Source organism: Orycteropus afer, unplaced genomic scaffold, assembly GCF_000298275.1.
Source record: "Orycteropus afer afer isolate SDZICR_OR568_19922 unplaced genomic scaffold, OryAfe1.0 scaffold00001, whole genome shotgun sequence".
Lineage (NCBI taxonomy): Eukaryota > Metazoa > Chordata > Mammalia > Tubulidentata > Orycteropodidae > Orycteropus > Orycteropus afer.
The window spans coordinates 36,952,688-36,969,578 of record NW_006921588.1 but is presented as its reverse complement, the minus strand read 5'-3'; the positions used below and the strand labels follow the sequence as shown (position 1 = coordinate 36,969,578).

The following is a 16,891-nucleotide window of genomic DNA, read 5'->3' as shown; positions in this document are numbered from 1 at the left end:
GATTCTTCTTTGTTTCCAACTTTTGCATTCCAGTCACCAGTGATAATTAACACATCCTGATTGCATGTTTGGTCAATTTCAGACTGTAGAAGCTGATAACACACATACTGAGTGTATATATATATGTGTGTGTGTGTGTGTGTGTGTGTGTATGTGTATATATACATAATAAATAATATATATAATAAACAATAGTATATAATAAATAAAACTATATATATAATGCTATTTGAATACAACTAATTCGAAAGTGTTTTATTAAGAATGTTAAAGGTGTTTGATTTAAACTTTATTTTTTAATTATTCAGATGTTAGAAAGCACAATTGATGTCAATGGATTATTTCAAGGTCATTACAGATGATTGTGTTGCATACATTTATTATTTTGGACTTAAATGCATTGGTGAAAATAACATATTTTTATATTAACTGTCAATTTTTAAATAATTGTGGAGAGAGTTATTTGGGATAAGTTTTGAGGAAAGTTACTTTTTTCACTATTTCTTAATGTTCTGCATACATTTCAGTGCACTAATATTATGTTTGCTATGCAAAACATTCAAGGAGTGTATCACAAAAACAATATTAGCTATTAGTTATTACTCTTTTAGTTATTAGTTATTAGTTATTACTCTTAGTGTTTAGTTATTAGTTATTACTCTTTTCAAGAAAAATAGCTTAGTTTTAGGGTAAAAATATATGTATAATAATTACAATAATATCAAATTTGACATTAGTTCTTTGAAAGTTTTAAAAGATAATATGAAATATTACCAACATATATTATAGAAAATATTAATGTCTATATAACATACAAACCAGCTTTAACAATGTGAATATTTTTGTCGTATTTGCTTTAGTTTTTTTAAGGAATAAAACAGATACAAATGACATCCTTTTGTTCCCCTTCCTTATCCCATTTCCCAGAACTTTTCTCTCTCCCAGAAATAAACAACTGTTCTAAATTTGGCATCCATCACTTCCACTAATATTTGCTATTTTTGTTAAACAATGCTTTAGTATCTCATATACTCCTTGAGGGGGGAAAAATTTTTTTGTTCCATCTAATTTAAGCAAACTAATCAGAATTCAAATATACATACATATATATTTGAGTGGTTCATACAAATAGTATAAGGGCAGGATGAAAATATCAACTTTGAGGATGATTCCATATTTACTTTTCTTTTTCCTGTAATGTCTTTATAATGTAATATAATCCATTATAATAATCTCATAGATTTAAAAAAATATTTGTTGAATGAATTATTTAAAAACTGTATGGGTTATTTTCACTTTTATGAGAAGAACTCATGTTTAGAAATAAACTTGTTTACAATGTATTTGGGGATAAGGTAGGTGCATCTCCCATCAACATAAATGTACATAATCAATGGGTGCTTTTTTTCTTCATTTACTCACACATGTTTTAGACTGTGTACGGAAGTTCAAGTGTTGTCAGATAAGCATAGAAGAAGGCAAAGGGAAACTCTGGTGGAACCTGCGAAAAACTTGCTATAAAATAGTGGAGCACAATTGGTTTGAAACCTTCATTGTCTTCATGATTCTGCTCAGCAGTGGGGCACTGGTAGGTGATAAATGACTTCTCTCCTTTACCTTTTACCTGAAATCCTTTACCTTTCCCCTCAATGGACCTCATAGTACTCTTTCGTAAAGTAAGGTGCTTGTGGGAATGAGAGACAATATGTTTGATATGTTTAGCAAAGTGTGAGAGGCTCAATGAGTAACAACATTTATTTCTCTGGAGTAGACCTTGGATCAACTCAAACTCATGTCATTATTATTTTTTATAATATTTAAAGAAGGATATTTCTGACGTTTAGTTAATCCTCAGAGGCAGTTCCTGCTAAGAATGACTATGTAGGCATGATATGGGATTATCAGCTAAAGATCATACCATAGCTCCCTGCTGCTAGGAACTCTTCTGTCTTGTTCACAATGATTTGCTAATGCCAATCATAAACTCACTGCTATTGAGTCGATCTGACTCATAGCAACCCCCTTTGGGTTTCCGAGGCAGTAAATCTTTACAGAAAAGTACATTGCCCGGTCTTCCTTCCATAGAGTAGCTGGTGGGTTTGAACTGCCAACCTTCTGCTTAGCAGTCAAATGCCTTAGGCACTATGCCACTAGAGTTCATTATGCCAATCAGAGCAAATAGCAAATAATAGACTCTACCTAAATTAGTGCTTACTAACTTATTATGGACTAAGAGAAAAGTGAAAGCAATACAAGCTTAATTTATGTCTAATTTAATTCAATTGAATGGTCAGTTCAGTTAAAATACTGATTAATTATAATGCAAATGTAGTGACCCATCTCCCCATTTAGTCATACAAAAGTGTTTGTATTTTGATTGTTTTCAATTAGTCATTTGCACATTGGGGGAGTTAATGTCATTAGGAGAAATCTGAAATAGTATCTGGAGGCTCTAAGCCCACATCTGATTTAACTAAGAAGCCTTCATCCTGCCTTGCACTTATACAAAGTGGGTCAACTCTGCCTTTTAATGCCAAATAGAGAACTAAGTCTCATCAGTGACTAGCATCCTTGCTGTAGTAGCTCTTGGTCTAAGATCTCCAAGCATACCACTATGTTGGCTTCTGAGAGACTTCAAGGTTCAGCTACCAGTGGACCTAAAACAGTCTTTAGGACCTTTTGTTGAGCCCTGGTCACAGATCAGTGGTTAAAGTATTTGGTTGCTTGCTAATGCAAAGGTTGACGGTTGGAACCAACCAGCCACTTTGCTGGAGAAAGATGAGACAGTCTGCTTCCATAAAGATTTACAGCCTTAGAAACCATAGGGAGGCAGTTTTGGTCTGTTCTATAGGGTTACAATGAGTTGGAATCTACTCCATGGCAGTGGACTTGGGTTTTTTTTTTTTTTTGGTTGAGTCACAAGCCCAGATGCCCCTTTTCTCTAGGAGAAAAAGTTTTCCTTTATCCTTAACCCAGGCCACCAGGTACTGCTGATAGTTTCCTGAAAGGGGATTGTGTTACATAAGATCAAGGGCTCCTGTAAATGAGTTCCCCCAGCCTTTCCCCAAGAGTTATGCACAATGATGGCAGAGGGAGCTTCCAGACATGTATACACACAGAGAGATTGAGAGAAGGAGAGAGAGAGAGAGATGGAGGGAAAGAGAGCAAGGAAAGCTAGAGAAATAGGGAGAAAGAAATGATTATCCCTCCTCCAGGCTGAGGGACCTATTAGCCTTACATTTGCATTACTAAGATACATTCCAGTGACTTTGTTGTTATGTGCCGTTGAGTCAAACCCGACTCAAAGCGACCCCTCCTTGGGTTTCCGAGGCAATATCACTACGGAAGTAGGATTGCCCAACCTTCCTTCCGAGGAGTGGCTGGTGGGTTTGAACTGCCAGCCGTCTGGTTAGCAGGCAAGTGTCTTAGCCACTATGCTACCAGAGCTCCCATTCCAGTGACTATACTGAACAAAATAGATTTGCTCCCAGATGACTTTCTGTCTCCTGCTTGGGAGAAAAGTAGGTAGCAGCCTCTCAAAAATATTAAGCTTTTTGGAGAAATCTGATACTAAAGTTTAAAATTTATACAAATCCATTGGTTGACTGAAATAAATGCCCAATCAAAATTCATCTATGTGCAGATAACTATGAAGTGAAATGCAGCGATGGGAAACACTAAGCTTTCCAGCTTCTGATAAGAGGTTTGCACAGTTTGTGTGTGTGTGTGTGTGTGTATTTTGTCCAAATAAGACATTGATTAGGCTGCTTATGGCAAAGAAATTCAATAGACATTTTCACTTACAGGCCTTTGAAGATATATATATTGAACAGCGAAAAACCATAAAGACAATGCTAGAATATGCTGACAAGGTTTTCACTTATATATTCATTCTGGAAATGCTTCTAAAGTGGGTGGCATACGGTTTTCAAATGTATTTTACCAATGCCTGGTGCTGGCTAGACTTCCTCATTGTTGACGTGAGTATTCTGCAGTTCCATGTTTCATTCCACTGGCAGGCAGTGTTAGACAATACGTGTAGCACAATGCCTGGCACATAGTAGGCACTTAACAACTACTGCATGGGCCCAAATATCAGTGATGTTTCCCATTTTCTCAAAGAGAAGATGCCCTTAAATATTATTTTGAAATTTAAATATGTACATTTTCATGAATGAAACAGTCAAATACCATCTTGTTATACTTATAATCTTAGTTTCAAATTAAAATATAAGAACCTAAGTAATGAAAGATAATATATTAATTTAGAAGTTTTGCTTTTTTCCACTTACATATCTCATAAAATAACTATATTATGTTCTTCACAGGAATTTTGGACAGTGTCTTGGTCATCAGCAGTCTGTTGGGAAGAGTCTGTAATGCTGATAGATTATTAATTATAAGGACATTTGAAAGGGCAAAAGTATGAGACATGATAGAAACACATTGGCTATCAATGAATAATTTAAAGGTTTCATTAAACTACATTGGTGTTGAAATACAGCAATATTCCTGTATAAAATAAGAATACTAACAATGACTTTAAGTAATTTTTAAGTTCAATAAACTTGGTCCCCCACCAAGGTAATTTTATTAACTTTATCCAGGTTATTTTCACCTGGAAAATTATAAAACCTCATTTAAAAAATAATTCAGAGGTTTTACAAATTCATATTGTGTGTGCATAATTTAGTTTGAACAAGTTGTTTTAACAAATTTCTATGTGCTTCACTTATTTTTCTTAGAAAACATAATTTTCAAGGAACTAATAACACCAACCTCTTAAAAGCCCTGTTTTCATTCATCTTCTTTTGAAATTCAGGTGAACTTTAGGAGACACTACCTTTTCTTTCTTTACACAGTTTTAATGAGTTTACTATGTACTTCTAAAGGAAATCAAGACATTTTTGTGCCATTTGTAACAGTTTTTCTGTTCCTTTTTTAGTTGAGACTTTTTATTGTTATCAACTGTGTTAGTCATCAGTATGACTAACTTTGTTTTGACAATTTTCTAGTTAATTATACTAATATCTCACCTTTTTTGTTCACTTTTTTATTTGAACTAATTAATGATTTTTTTGCCTTTCACAGGTAGATTTGCAAAAAGACAGTCACTGTTTAGAGGCCCGAATCTCTCTGAATGAGTTTGTATTCAGATTAACCAATGGTTTTCATAGTTTTCTTGTGTGCCATGTTTTAATTTTCCTTTCAATTTTGCTAAATAATATGAGAACTTATAGTTACAAAGATAAGTGTATGACGATTACATTTCTTTGTTATTTTTATTGCTTTACTTATAACTTAAAAAAATATCCTGTAAAGAACTTTAAAAGAGAACAATAGCTTTCTTTTATACTAAGTTTGTGTTCTCAAAGTATGATCCCAGACCACATCTTTGCCTGAACCTGGAAAACTGTTAGGGAAACAAATTCTCAGGCCCCTACCCAGACCTGCAGAAGTAGACCCAACCAGTTATCAGTGTTTCTTAACAAACCCTCCTGGTGATTCTGATGCTCACTAAATTTTGAGAACTACCTTCCTATTGCATAAAGCAAAGTTGAACTGTGTAGACATTTTTGTCTATAAATAACAAAATTGTGTTACTTTTTCTGTATAGGTTTCACTGGTTAGCTTAACAGCAAATGCCTTGGGTTATTCAGAACTTGGTGCCATCAAGTCCCTGAGAACACTAAGGGCTCTGCGGCCATTGAGAGCCTTATCCCGCTTTGAAGGAATGAGGGTAAGTCCAAATGCTTTAGAATTTGTTGGAATTGTAATCAAAACCTTAGTTTCTTAACATATCCAAGGAGAATTTATAAGTGTCATTTGTATTCATACAAATGTACCTACTCTATCAATAATATTTTTCAGATGTCTATAATAGTTGGCACTGTTGGAGAGAGTCATTGAATATAATGTCTGGGTGATTGTTTCTAATTAACTAGATTTTCACTTGGTGGGAAATCTCTCTCATGCTGTGGAGGCTGTGGATCTGAATCAAGATTAGTTATGTTTATTCCATTTATAACTGTAGGAAATCCCACTCAGTTTGGTAATTGAAAACTACCAAACCATTCCACATTGTTTCATCACTGCTCCATATGATGTGATTTTGGCCTTTTGAAGTCTGAACCCAGTCTTTTAGCTTTCACACTCTGCTGAGGTGGCTAAATAGTAGGTCAGCTGTGGAAATCTAGCAAACATTTAGAGAGGTGGCACAAAGGGAGAGGGAGGAATTTGTGCTGACATTTGTCATCCCCTGTGGCACAAAACCTGAAACCACAATGCCCTCACCACCAAGGAAATTATGATGCCCTATATTGGTGGCTTTATATGCTCAAAAAGGAACATTTAGAAATTATGCTTCTTATAGTATTTGAAAATAGTCACAAAGGACTTTCTCTGGATATTGCAAACACAAACCAGAAATGCATGGAGTGTATGCATGATATGTAGGTGTCTGTATGTGTTTGTGTATATATAGTTACATAGAAAGGAATTGTTAACTGATATATTCTTTTCACTTTATTTATTTGAAATAACTTATTTGTAGTAATAAGGGCTCTGGTGGCTTGGTATATAAGGCATTTGACTGCTAACCAGAAGGCTGGCAGTTCAAACCTACCAGCCACTCCTCAGAAGGAAGAATGGGCTATCTACTTCCATAGTGATATTGCCTTGGAAACCCAAGGAGGGGTCGCTATGAGTCAAATTGACTTGGCAGTGTTTGGTTTGGTTTGGTTTATTTGTAGTAGTAGGTTTATTAAACAAAAGGTATCAAACTTTCAGTACTAGAATAATTTTCATATATGATGTAAGGTATTCATGTGTGTGTGTTTACATATATGTATATATGTATTTGTATATACCTTAGTAGGTAAGCCACTTGGGTGCTAACCAGAAGGTCAGAGGTTCAAACTCACTAGCTTCTGTGTGGGAGAAAGATGAGGCAATCTATTTCCATAAAGATTTAAAGCCATGGAAACCCAGTAGGAGTCACCGTGAGTCAGAATTGACTCGATGGCAGTGGGTTATATACTACAAGGGATTTGAGGAAGGTTTATGCATATGTTTCTTACATTTTACATGTCTATTCACTTATAAGGGAGCTCTGGTAGGGTAGTGCCTAAGGCACTTGACTGCTAACCAGAAGGCTGGTGGTTCAAACCCACCAGCCACTCCTCGGAAGCAAGGTTGGGCAATCTACTTCTGTAGTGACACTACCTGGACAGCCTAAGGAGGGGTCACTATGAGTTGGGTCCAACTCATTGGCACATAACAACAACAACATTCATTTATAATGTTTATGTTAGATATGGTTAAGGTATATGTGTACATTTAGCTAACTATTTATTTCATGGATAATTTAAGAATTGTACTGAAAAATGTTCCTTAAAATGCCGTGAAAGCTGCAAACATCAAAGCTACCAGGCAAAACCCATGCCTTCAAATTATAATGGTTTATGAAAATATAGCCAGTCATAGCCAGTATTATGATTGATGTAGTCTCTCATTGTAGAATTTTATTCTGAAAGAGATTTCACAGATTAGGACTTTTAAGAGTCAAAAAAGTTAAATAACTTCCCCAAAGGTGTACAACTAATACATGCCTCTGTATGTAGGTTGACTCTACATGTTTGCCTGGGAGAGTCCTGGATTACACAGCTGAAAACAATTATTATTAGTGTTCCCTTTTACTCTGAAAATTATCCCACAATTGTCCTCTTTCATCTCAATTTTTGGATAGTAAATTAAATAGTTTGTATGATTTTCTAAAAATGTGATGTTTATATGTTGAAGTACTTCTATAATCATATCAACATTTATATCCTTAACTTTTCTTTGTATTTATAAATAGATACATTGTTTGATGACAGTTTGCTATGTGTATATCCTTATTCCTTAAGAAAACGTTACACAAGTATAAAATTAAATTATATTCTTCTAAATAATCATTTTAAAATTATTGGTTGGAGCTATCAGCGTTTAATCTCTACTTAATATTGAACTTAAAGAACATATGCATTTTCTTTCCTTTGATGTTATTCTTTTTAGATTATTTTTAAATAGGCAAAAAATATAAATATTTATTATTGACTCTTCACCTATTTTTCTTTCTCAATTCGTTGCCAGGTGGTTGTAAATGCTCTTTTAGGAGCCATTCCATCCATAATGAATGTACTTCTGGTTTGTCTAATCTTTTGGCTAATCTTCAGTATCATGGGAGTAAATCTCTTTGCTGGTAAATTTTACCATTGCATTAACTATACCACTGGAGAGATGTTTGATGTAAGTGTGGTCAACAACTACAGTGAATGTAAAGCCTTAATAGAGAGTAACCAAACTGCCAGGTGGAAAAATGTGAAAGTAAACTTTGATAACGTGGGACTTGGATATCTTTCTCTGCTTCAAGTGGTAAGTAACCATTTTGTTATTCTCTAGGACACATTATTAAAATAAGTTTAAAATTCTTCTTGCTCAGTATTTGTAAAGATTTACCTTTGTCTGTAGCTGAACTCACCTCACTAGAAAAACTCCAATTTCTGAAGCTCAGTGCAAAAACATTAAATTTACCAAATTGTAGTAACTTAGTATTTCTGGTTTATATTTGGGTCTATTTTTGTTATCTGTTAAGTCTAACCCAGATTCTTCCCTCCTATTCTTCTCTCTAAAATGACTTGTTTCCTTGAATATTGTCCTGGAATCAGAAAGGCATATTTGGCCTTTGAGTGGGTTCTGGCTACCACTGTCATGCAATATGTCTTGCTGGCCTTTGAATTTTATGTAGCGGCATCTTGTGATGTCCAAGGACTATATCCATCATTAAATTCTACATTCTTCTTAACCCAACTGATAGCCTCTTTGGACTTGCCAGACTTCTTCCCTTCTACCCTATCCTCCTTAAGGGGTTCAGTAACTGTTGGTCTTTTTCTTCCCAGCACAAGCTGGGGTTCTTAGACCCTGTGAGACATTCCTCAGGCACATCTGCCTAGATCCTTCTTCAACCATTGGCAAACTATCTTTCCAAAGCCTGAGAAAATGGGACTAAAATTGGAACTGTTCTGCAAGGTTTATGGTCTCCCGCAGGTAACGAATCACAAGACTGCTGTTACTGGGATTTCTATCACTCTTCCCCTTGTTTCCCCACCCCATCTCTATTCTGAGTAAAATACAGACAGTAACCCCTAGTGGGGTTATGGGAAGAAAGAGTGGTATCTAAAGTATATTTACCCCCCTAACCTTCACCACCACCATTACAAAAACCTCCACGCCGTCACTCTTCCCTTTACTCCCACACTAATTTTAATTTTCCTACCTGCTGGTTGAACCCTTTCAGATAGAAAGATTGTTCTTTTGCAAATGAAAACTTTGCTATCAAGGCTATTATGTCTGTTGTAACTTCATAAAAATTCATTTGGCTCTTCAACTGGCCACATTGGTAAGCCATATCCATGAACTTCTTTTGGGAATCCATGCAGACAATTTCGAACAATATTTGAACACTGAAAGAAAGGCAGAGACTATGGTGCTAAGAAACTGAAAAAAAAAAATGTATGTATATGCATAGATGTTGTTGCTGTTGTTAGGTGCCGTCGAGTTGTCTCCAACTCATAGCGACCTTCTGTACGACAGAATGAAACACTGCCCAATCCTGTGCCAGCCTCATGATCCCTGCTATACCTGAGCCCATTGTTGCAGCCACTGTGTCAATCCATCTTGTTGAGGGCCTTCCCCTTTTTCGTTTACCCTCCACTTTACCAAGCATGATATCCTTCTCCAGAGACTGGTCCCCTCTGATAACATGACCAAAGTAGGTGAGACAAAGTCTACCATTCTCACTTCCAAGGAGCATTTGGCTGCACTTCTTCCAGGACAGATTTGTTAGTTCTTTCAGCAGTCCACAGTACTTTCAGCATTCTTCACCAACACCACAACTCAACACCAACAACTCTTCTTCAGTCTTCCTTATTCATTGTCCAGCTTTCACAAGCATATGTGGTTATTGACAATACCATGGCTTGGGTTGGGTGCACTTTAGTCTTCCAGGAGACATTTTTGCTCTTCGTCACTTGAAAGAGGTCTTTTGCAGCAGATTTGCTCAGTGCAATACTTCATCTGATGTCTTGGCTGCTGCTTTCATTGACGTTGATTGTAGAGCAAAGTAATATGAAGTCTTGGACAACTTCAATCTTTTCTCCATTTATTGTGATGCTGTTTATTGGTATAGTTGTGAGGATTTTGTTTTCTTTATATTGAGATGTAATCCATACTGCAAACTGTAGGCTACAATCTTCTTCACTAAGTGCTCCAAGTCATCCTCACTTTCAGCAAGAAAAGTTGTGTCATCTGCATATTGCAGATTGTCATTGAATCTTCCTCCAATCCTGATGCCACGTTCTTCTTCATATAGTCCAGCTTCCTGGATTATTTGTTCAGCATACAGATGTACACATATGGTGAAAGGATACAACCCTGATGCACTTCCTTCCTTATTTTAAACCATGCAGTGTCCCCTTGTACTGTTTGAATGACAACCTTCTGGTCTATGTACACGTTCATCATGAGCATTATTATGTTCTGGAATTCCCATTCTTCTCAATGTTATCCATAATTTATTATTATCCACACAATCAAATTGTTGCACAGTCAACAAAACACAAGTAGACATCTTCCTGGTATTCTTTGCTTTGAGCCAATATCCATCTGACATCAGCAATGATATCCTTTATTCCACATCCTCTTCTGAATCCAGCTTGCATTTCTGGAAGTTCTCGGTCAATATACTGCTGCAAGCATTTTTAAATTATCTTCAGTAAGATTTTACCTGTGTGAAATATTAATGATTATTTGATAACTTCCACATTCTGTGGGATTACCTTTCTTTGGAGTGGGTACAAATATGGATCTTTTCCAGTCAGGTGGCCATGTGACTGTCTTCCAAATCTCTTGGCATAGGTGAGTGAGTGCTTCCAACACGTCATCTGTTTTTTGAAACGTATCAGTGGGTGTACCATCAATTCCTGGAGCCTTGTTTTTCTCCAATTCCTTCAGTGCAGCTTCAACTTCTTCCTTCAATACCATTGGTTCTTGATCATATGCTACCTCCTGGAGTGGATGAACACAACCAATTCTTTTTGGTACAGTGACTCTGTACTCCAGATTGTATATTCCATCTGTCTTCTTTTGATGTTTCCTGCATCATCAACATTTTGCCCATAGAATCTTGCAATATCGCAACTCGAAGCTTGAATTTTTTTTTTTTTTTTTCAGTTCTTTCCACTTGAGAAATGCCAAGTGTTTTCTTCCCTTCTGGTTTTCTAACTCCAGGTCTTTGCACATTTCATTATAATAACTGACTTTGTCTTCTCAAGCTGCTCTTTGAAATCTTCTGTTCAGCTCTTTTATCTTGTCATTTCTTCCATTTGTTTTAGCTGCTCTCCATTCAAGGAGCTCTGGTGGTGTAGTGCCTAAGGCATCTGACTGCTAACCAGAAGGCTGGCAGTTCAAATCCACCAGCAACTCCTCAGAAGGAAGATTGGGCTATCTACTACCATAGTGATACTGCCTCGGAAACCCAAGGAGGGGTCGCTATGAGTTGCATCCAACTCCACAGCAGTGAGTTTGTTTTTTTTGGTTTTTCTCTCCATTCAAAGGCAAGTTTCAGAGTCTATTCTGACATCCATTTTGGTCTTTTCTTCCTTTCCTGTCTTTTTCATGAACTTTTGCTTTCTTCATGATATTCTTGATGTCATCTCACAATTTTTGGTCATTGGTGTTCAATGCATCAAATCTATTCCTTAGATGGTCTCTAAATTCAGGAGGGATATAATCAAGGTCACATTTTGGCTTTTACGGACTTGTTTTAATTGCCTTCACCTTCAGCTTGAACTTGCACACGTGCAGTTGATGGTCTGTTTCACAATCAGTACTACTCTTCCCACAGAAGTGAAAACAAATGTTTAAAAATGTTAAATTGCAGTTGAATATGATGTTTGTTTTCGGGTAAGGAAACTGCTTCTTCATGGAGTATAATTGCCTCAAAACAGCCTGATCAATAATGGTTTCAAGAACAAACCATTATCATTGGTGATTAGTGATAGCACTATTTATTTTCAGTCCTTTAGAGTAGAATAAATAAGTAGTGCATAGCATTAAGATCAAACTGTGCAGTATGATTTTCAACTTGTTTCATGTTGATACTGCATACATGAAATTAATTAAATTCCATATTATATTATAAGTACATAAGAGTCAATGTTATTGATAAGTGCTTTTATGGTTGCATATTTTTATAATAAATTGTGATTAAAGATAATTAAAAATATTATAGAGGACTACAAAATTGAAATCTTTTCAAAGGACTACAAAGTTTTGCATTATAAAACTACACAAAGGGTTTAAATATTAACCCCAAACTTTATACTTTATATATATATATACTTGTATTGAATAAATGTTGGTGACTTGACCTGGTACTTAATTTCTTTTCTAAAATTATAATTTTTTTGGAAAATAAACAATGTGACTTTTTTACAGGCCACATTTAAGGGATGGATGGATATCATGTATGCAGCTGTTGACTCAAGAAATGTAAGTTTATTAGGAGGGAAAAGTGTTTAAATTTATCCTGTAAGTGTTTCCAAACTGTTGTAATTAAATGATATTGTCAGTAAAATAAAACTATGGACACTTACAGAGTACATCTGCATTACAAAAATTAAAATATTTAATCTTACATTATTTCTTTCAAAATTTGATTAGAATGTCCTTTCCTTCCTCATTGTGAATCTTCTAACTTTTCTAGCATCTAGCACGGTATCTGGCACTTAAAATATTCACTGATTATTTACCAAATGAGACATTTTAGTTTTGACTTTGATTGTTCCAGGAATTTGTACATTAGATGTCCTTGCAGGCAATGCTCTTCATCTATACAGATTTCCTTCAACTTTTGATATTTGTGATATAGTAGGAAAGTGCTGATTAAAGGTAGGGGTGGGGAAAATAAGCTCAAAACAAACAAAAATCTTAATATAGTGTCTCTTGGAGGTAATCAAGTGGCAGAGTGAAGGAACTCTCAATATCTACCTGATACACATCAGTACTTTGGAATTTTTTTCTATAGCTTCCATTAATATTTCAGTGTTTCACAATGAAGGAGGAAATCACGTTTTGGAAATAAAATTTTTATTTCTCCTATATTACCAGAGAAGAGGTATTGAACTCAAAAAGTTATTTTCCCAGTGCCAAAGACTAGCTTTGTAAACAAAGAATTATTGGGTTATTTCTTTTCTACCCTATGAAAAACAGAGCTAAAAGCTCTATATTATATCTCTGCAAGTGCTGTCAAGAATCCCACTTGTGTGCTTTTCATTATTATTTACTATTACCTCTCACTCTTCTAAAGGATATTATACATCGTCTCATGCATTCCTACATAACAACTTTATCACAGAAGTGATATTAACTCCACTTTACTGGTGACGCAATGAGGCTTAATGTTAAGTGCTATAAGTTTTTAAACTCTTACTGCATAGACTAGAGTCATAATCCCTTTCAATAGTAGTTTCTTAGCTATTTAATTAATTGATATAAAGTTCTATCCGCCTTCCTGATGAACAGCCTAACTGGTTCTTTATGACATGCAACTTACTCTTAGTTTCTTCCTGAATAACTTCACTGACTCTACCTGCTATGTAACTTCTCAACATTTAAGCACTTTACAAAAGATCCAGTTGACCACTAAAATTATGAAAAGCTGTTCATTCTTATTCTCATTAGTCATGAGAGAAATGAAAATTTAAAACAAAATGAGACCAGTGGTGTTACTAGGGCGGTATGCACTGTACCAAGTGGCATTGTCAGAGGGGTTCACACTAACATTACTATGTACAAAATTTTTGTTCAGTGTATCAGCAGAAATTTATTGTTTTTAATAAAGATATCCCTGTAGATGGTTATAACAACAAAAACATTTTTTGTTTTCCCAGCTTACATGTATCAATATACCTACAAGGCTAAAACTATGATCACTTACTTTTTTAATTTTCTCATGTGCTCAATTAGAATTGTCATTATTACTCAAATACAATGATGCTTTGAATCACGTGGTCTCATCTGCATACCGACATGTATGTGCCATTGTTTTCATTGCTGCCGGTGTTGTTATAGTCACAGATTTTGTCAAATTTTTTGGTGTTTTAGCTACAATATTGTGGTAATGAGTATTTGTGAACCTATAGCAATAGTTGTTTTGAGAATGAAATAGTAATTAAAGGAAAAGGAGAAAAATGAAAAAGCTTTCTGCTCAGTTACTGGTAATATTGTAACTAATGTGGTTCAAGAATCATTAACAACCTGAGATATGCAGATGATACAACTTTGCTTGCTGAAAGTGAGGATGACTTAAGGCACCTACTGATGAAGGTTGAAGAATACAGTCTGCAGTATGGATTACATCTCAACATAAAGAAAACAAAAATCCTCACAACTGGACCAATGAGCAGCATCACAATAAATGGAGAGAAGATTGAGGTTGTCAAGGAATTCACGTTGCTTGGTTCTACAATCGATGCCAACGGAAGCAGCAGTCAGGACATTAGACGACGAGTAGCATTGGGAAAGTCAACTACGAAGGAACTGTTTCAAGTGCTGAGGAGCAAGGATATCTCATTGAGGACTAAGGTGCGCCTGACACAAGCCATGATATTTCCAATCGCTTGGTATGCATGTGAGAGCTGAACAATGAATAAGGAAGACCAAAGAAGAGTTGATGCTTTTGAGTTGTGGTGCTGGTGGAGAATGCTGAAAGTACCATGGACTGCTAAAAGAATTAGCAGATCTGTTTTGGAGGAAGTGCAGCCAGAATGCTCCTTGGAAGCAAGAGTGGCCAGACTTCGTCTCACGCACTTTGGTCCTGTTGCAGCAGGAACCATTCCCTGGAGAAGGATGTCATGCTTGGTAGGGTGGAGGGTCGACAAAGGAGGGGGAGGCCTTCAACGAGATGGATTGATACGGTGGCTGCGATGATGGGATCAAGTATAGCAGGGATTGTGGGGCTGGCGCGGGATCGGGCAGTGTTTCGTTCTGCTGTGCATGGGGTCGCTATGAGTCGGAAACGACTCGACGGCACTTAACAACATCAACAACAATGTGGTTCAATGTAAAAAAAATTACAATTTTGTTGTTAGTATTCTTGTACTCTAAGAAATATTACATTTAAGTAATTTTTAACTATATCATATATTCTATGATTAAAATTGATAATGGACATTACTAAGGATTCTGCACAGTCTTGTACAGATGAGGTCCATGAGGGCGAGTATGACACCATGAGTTACTGCACTGGATGAACCAACCCTGGTAACACCACTGAATGTGCTATCACATACACACCTATCAGATTTTCAATATTAAAAGTCTGATAATATCAAGTCTTGTCAAGGGTAAAGAGCAAGAAGAATTCTCATACAATGCTGGTAGGGAAAAATATAGGTAATATTCCCATTTTTTGTTCCATTATTTAATTATTTAATAAAGCTTAAGATAGTATTTAATCCTTCAAGTCCATGCTTAGCAATACAACCTACAAAAACTTTTGTACATACACAGTAGGATCTATGTACAGGAATGCATATTTTTTTTCCACTATCCAAAATCTGGAAAAACTCAAAACTAGTAGAAATGGACAAACAATGGGATATTATACAACAATGAAAATGAAAGAATACAGCTATATACAACAACATGGATGAATCTTATAAATAGAGTGTTGAGTTAAACAAACTAAGCACATTCTGTATTGTTGTTGTTGTTGTTATGTGCCGTCGAGTCAAACCTGACTCATAGCGACCCCTCCTTGGGTTTCCGAGGCAGTATCACTATGGCAGTAGGATTGCCCAACCTTTCTTCCAAGGAGTGGCTGGTGGGTTTGAACTGCCAGCCGTCTGGTTAGCAAGCGTCGTAGCCACTATGCTACCAGAGCTTCTACATTCTGTATAATGTGGTATAAAATTTTTGGTACAAAATTCAAAACCAGACAAAACAAACCTTGTTGTTAAGGAGTAAATATTTAGGTGTAATATAAAGGAAAATAAGGAAATAATTACCATAAAAGTCAGGAGAGTCTTTGTCTCTAGCAGGCATGATAGAGGTTATCATTGAGAAGAATTACAACAAGAATTACAACAATTATTACAAAATGTAATAACAACTTATTACATTTTGTATTTATATTCTAAGCACTTTTCTATAGTTGTATTATATTTGATTAAAAAAAGGTTTAAAGTATTATTTTATATCATTGTCCACTACAGATACTCATATATACATAAATTAAAATCTTGTATAAGAATAGGAGCTCTGGTAGCATAGTGCCTAAGGCACTTGACTGCTAACCAGAAGGCTGGTGGTTCAAACCCACCAGTCACTCCTTGGAAGGAAGATGGGGCAATCTACATCCATAGTGATACTGCCTCAGAAACCCAAGGAAGGGTCGCTATGAGTCAGGTCTGACTCGATGGCACATAACAACAACAACAACGTATAACAATAGATACATTTGCAATGTATCTGACAATTTCTATTCTACTCTATTTCATTAGAAAAAAATAGCATGTTGATAATGACCCTCTATATTGATTTCATGACACAATGGGTCAGCATCTCACCTACTAGCATCTGTGGTTGGTTGACTTAAATGGTTAGAAAAATTTCCTGTGAGACCTGAATCATAGATTATAGCAATGCTCAAACCAACTATCACATCATTTTCTAATCAAAAGTGATCTGGGAAGGAGGGGAAGTGGCAGACTAGGCAGAAGGACTGCACAGACCCTCTTCAACAAAGAAAAGGGAAACCAATTAACACAGACACAGAAGATAATCTTGG

At 35.8% G+C, this 16,891-nt stretch overlaps 1 protein-coding gene across 1 annotated transcript in view; it reads left to right on the top strand.

The window, feature by feature from the left end:
• The window catches only part of SCN2A (sodium voltage-gated channel alpha subunit 2), a 119,355-nt gene that overhangs the window by 93,209 nt on the left and 9,255 nt on the right, over positions 1 to 16,891 (top strand). Inside the window, exons 18-22 of the mRNA XM_007954041.1 lie at positions 1,434 to 1,588; positions 3,807 to 3,980; positions 5,618 to 5,740; positions 8,134 to 8,415; positions 12,538 to 12,591. Of these exons, the coding sequence (XP_007952232.1) occupies positions 1,434 to 1,588; positions 3,807 to 3,980; positions 5,618 to 5,740; positions 8,134 to 8,415; positions 12,538 to 12,591 (788 nt within the window). The remainder of the gene's footprint in view (positions 1 to 1,433; positions 1,589 to 3,806; positions 3,981 to 5,617; positions 5,741 to 8,133; positions 8,416 to 12,537; positions 12,592 to 16,891) is intronic.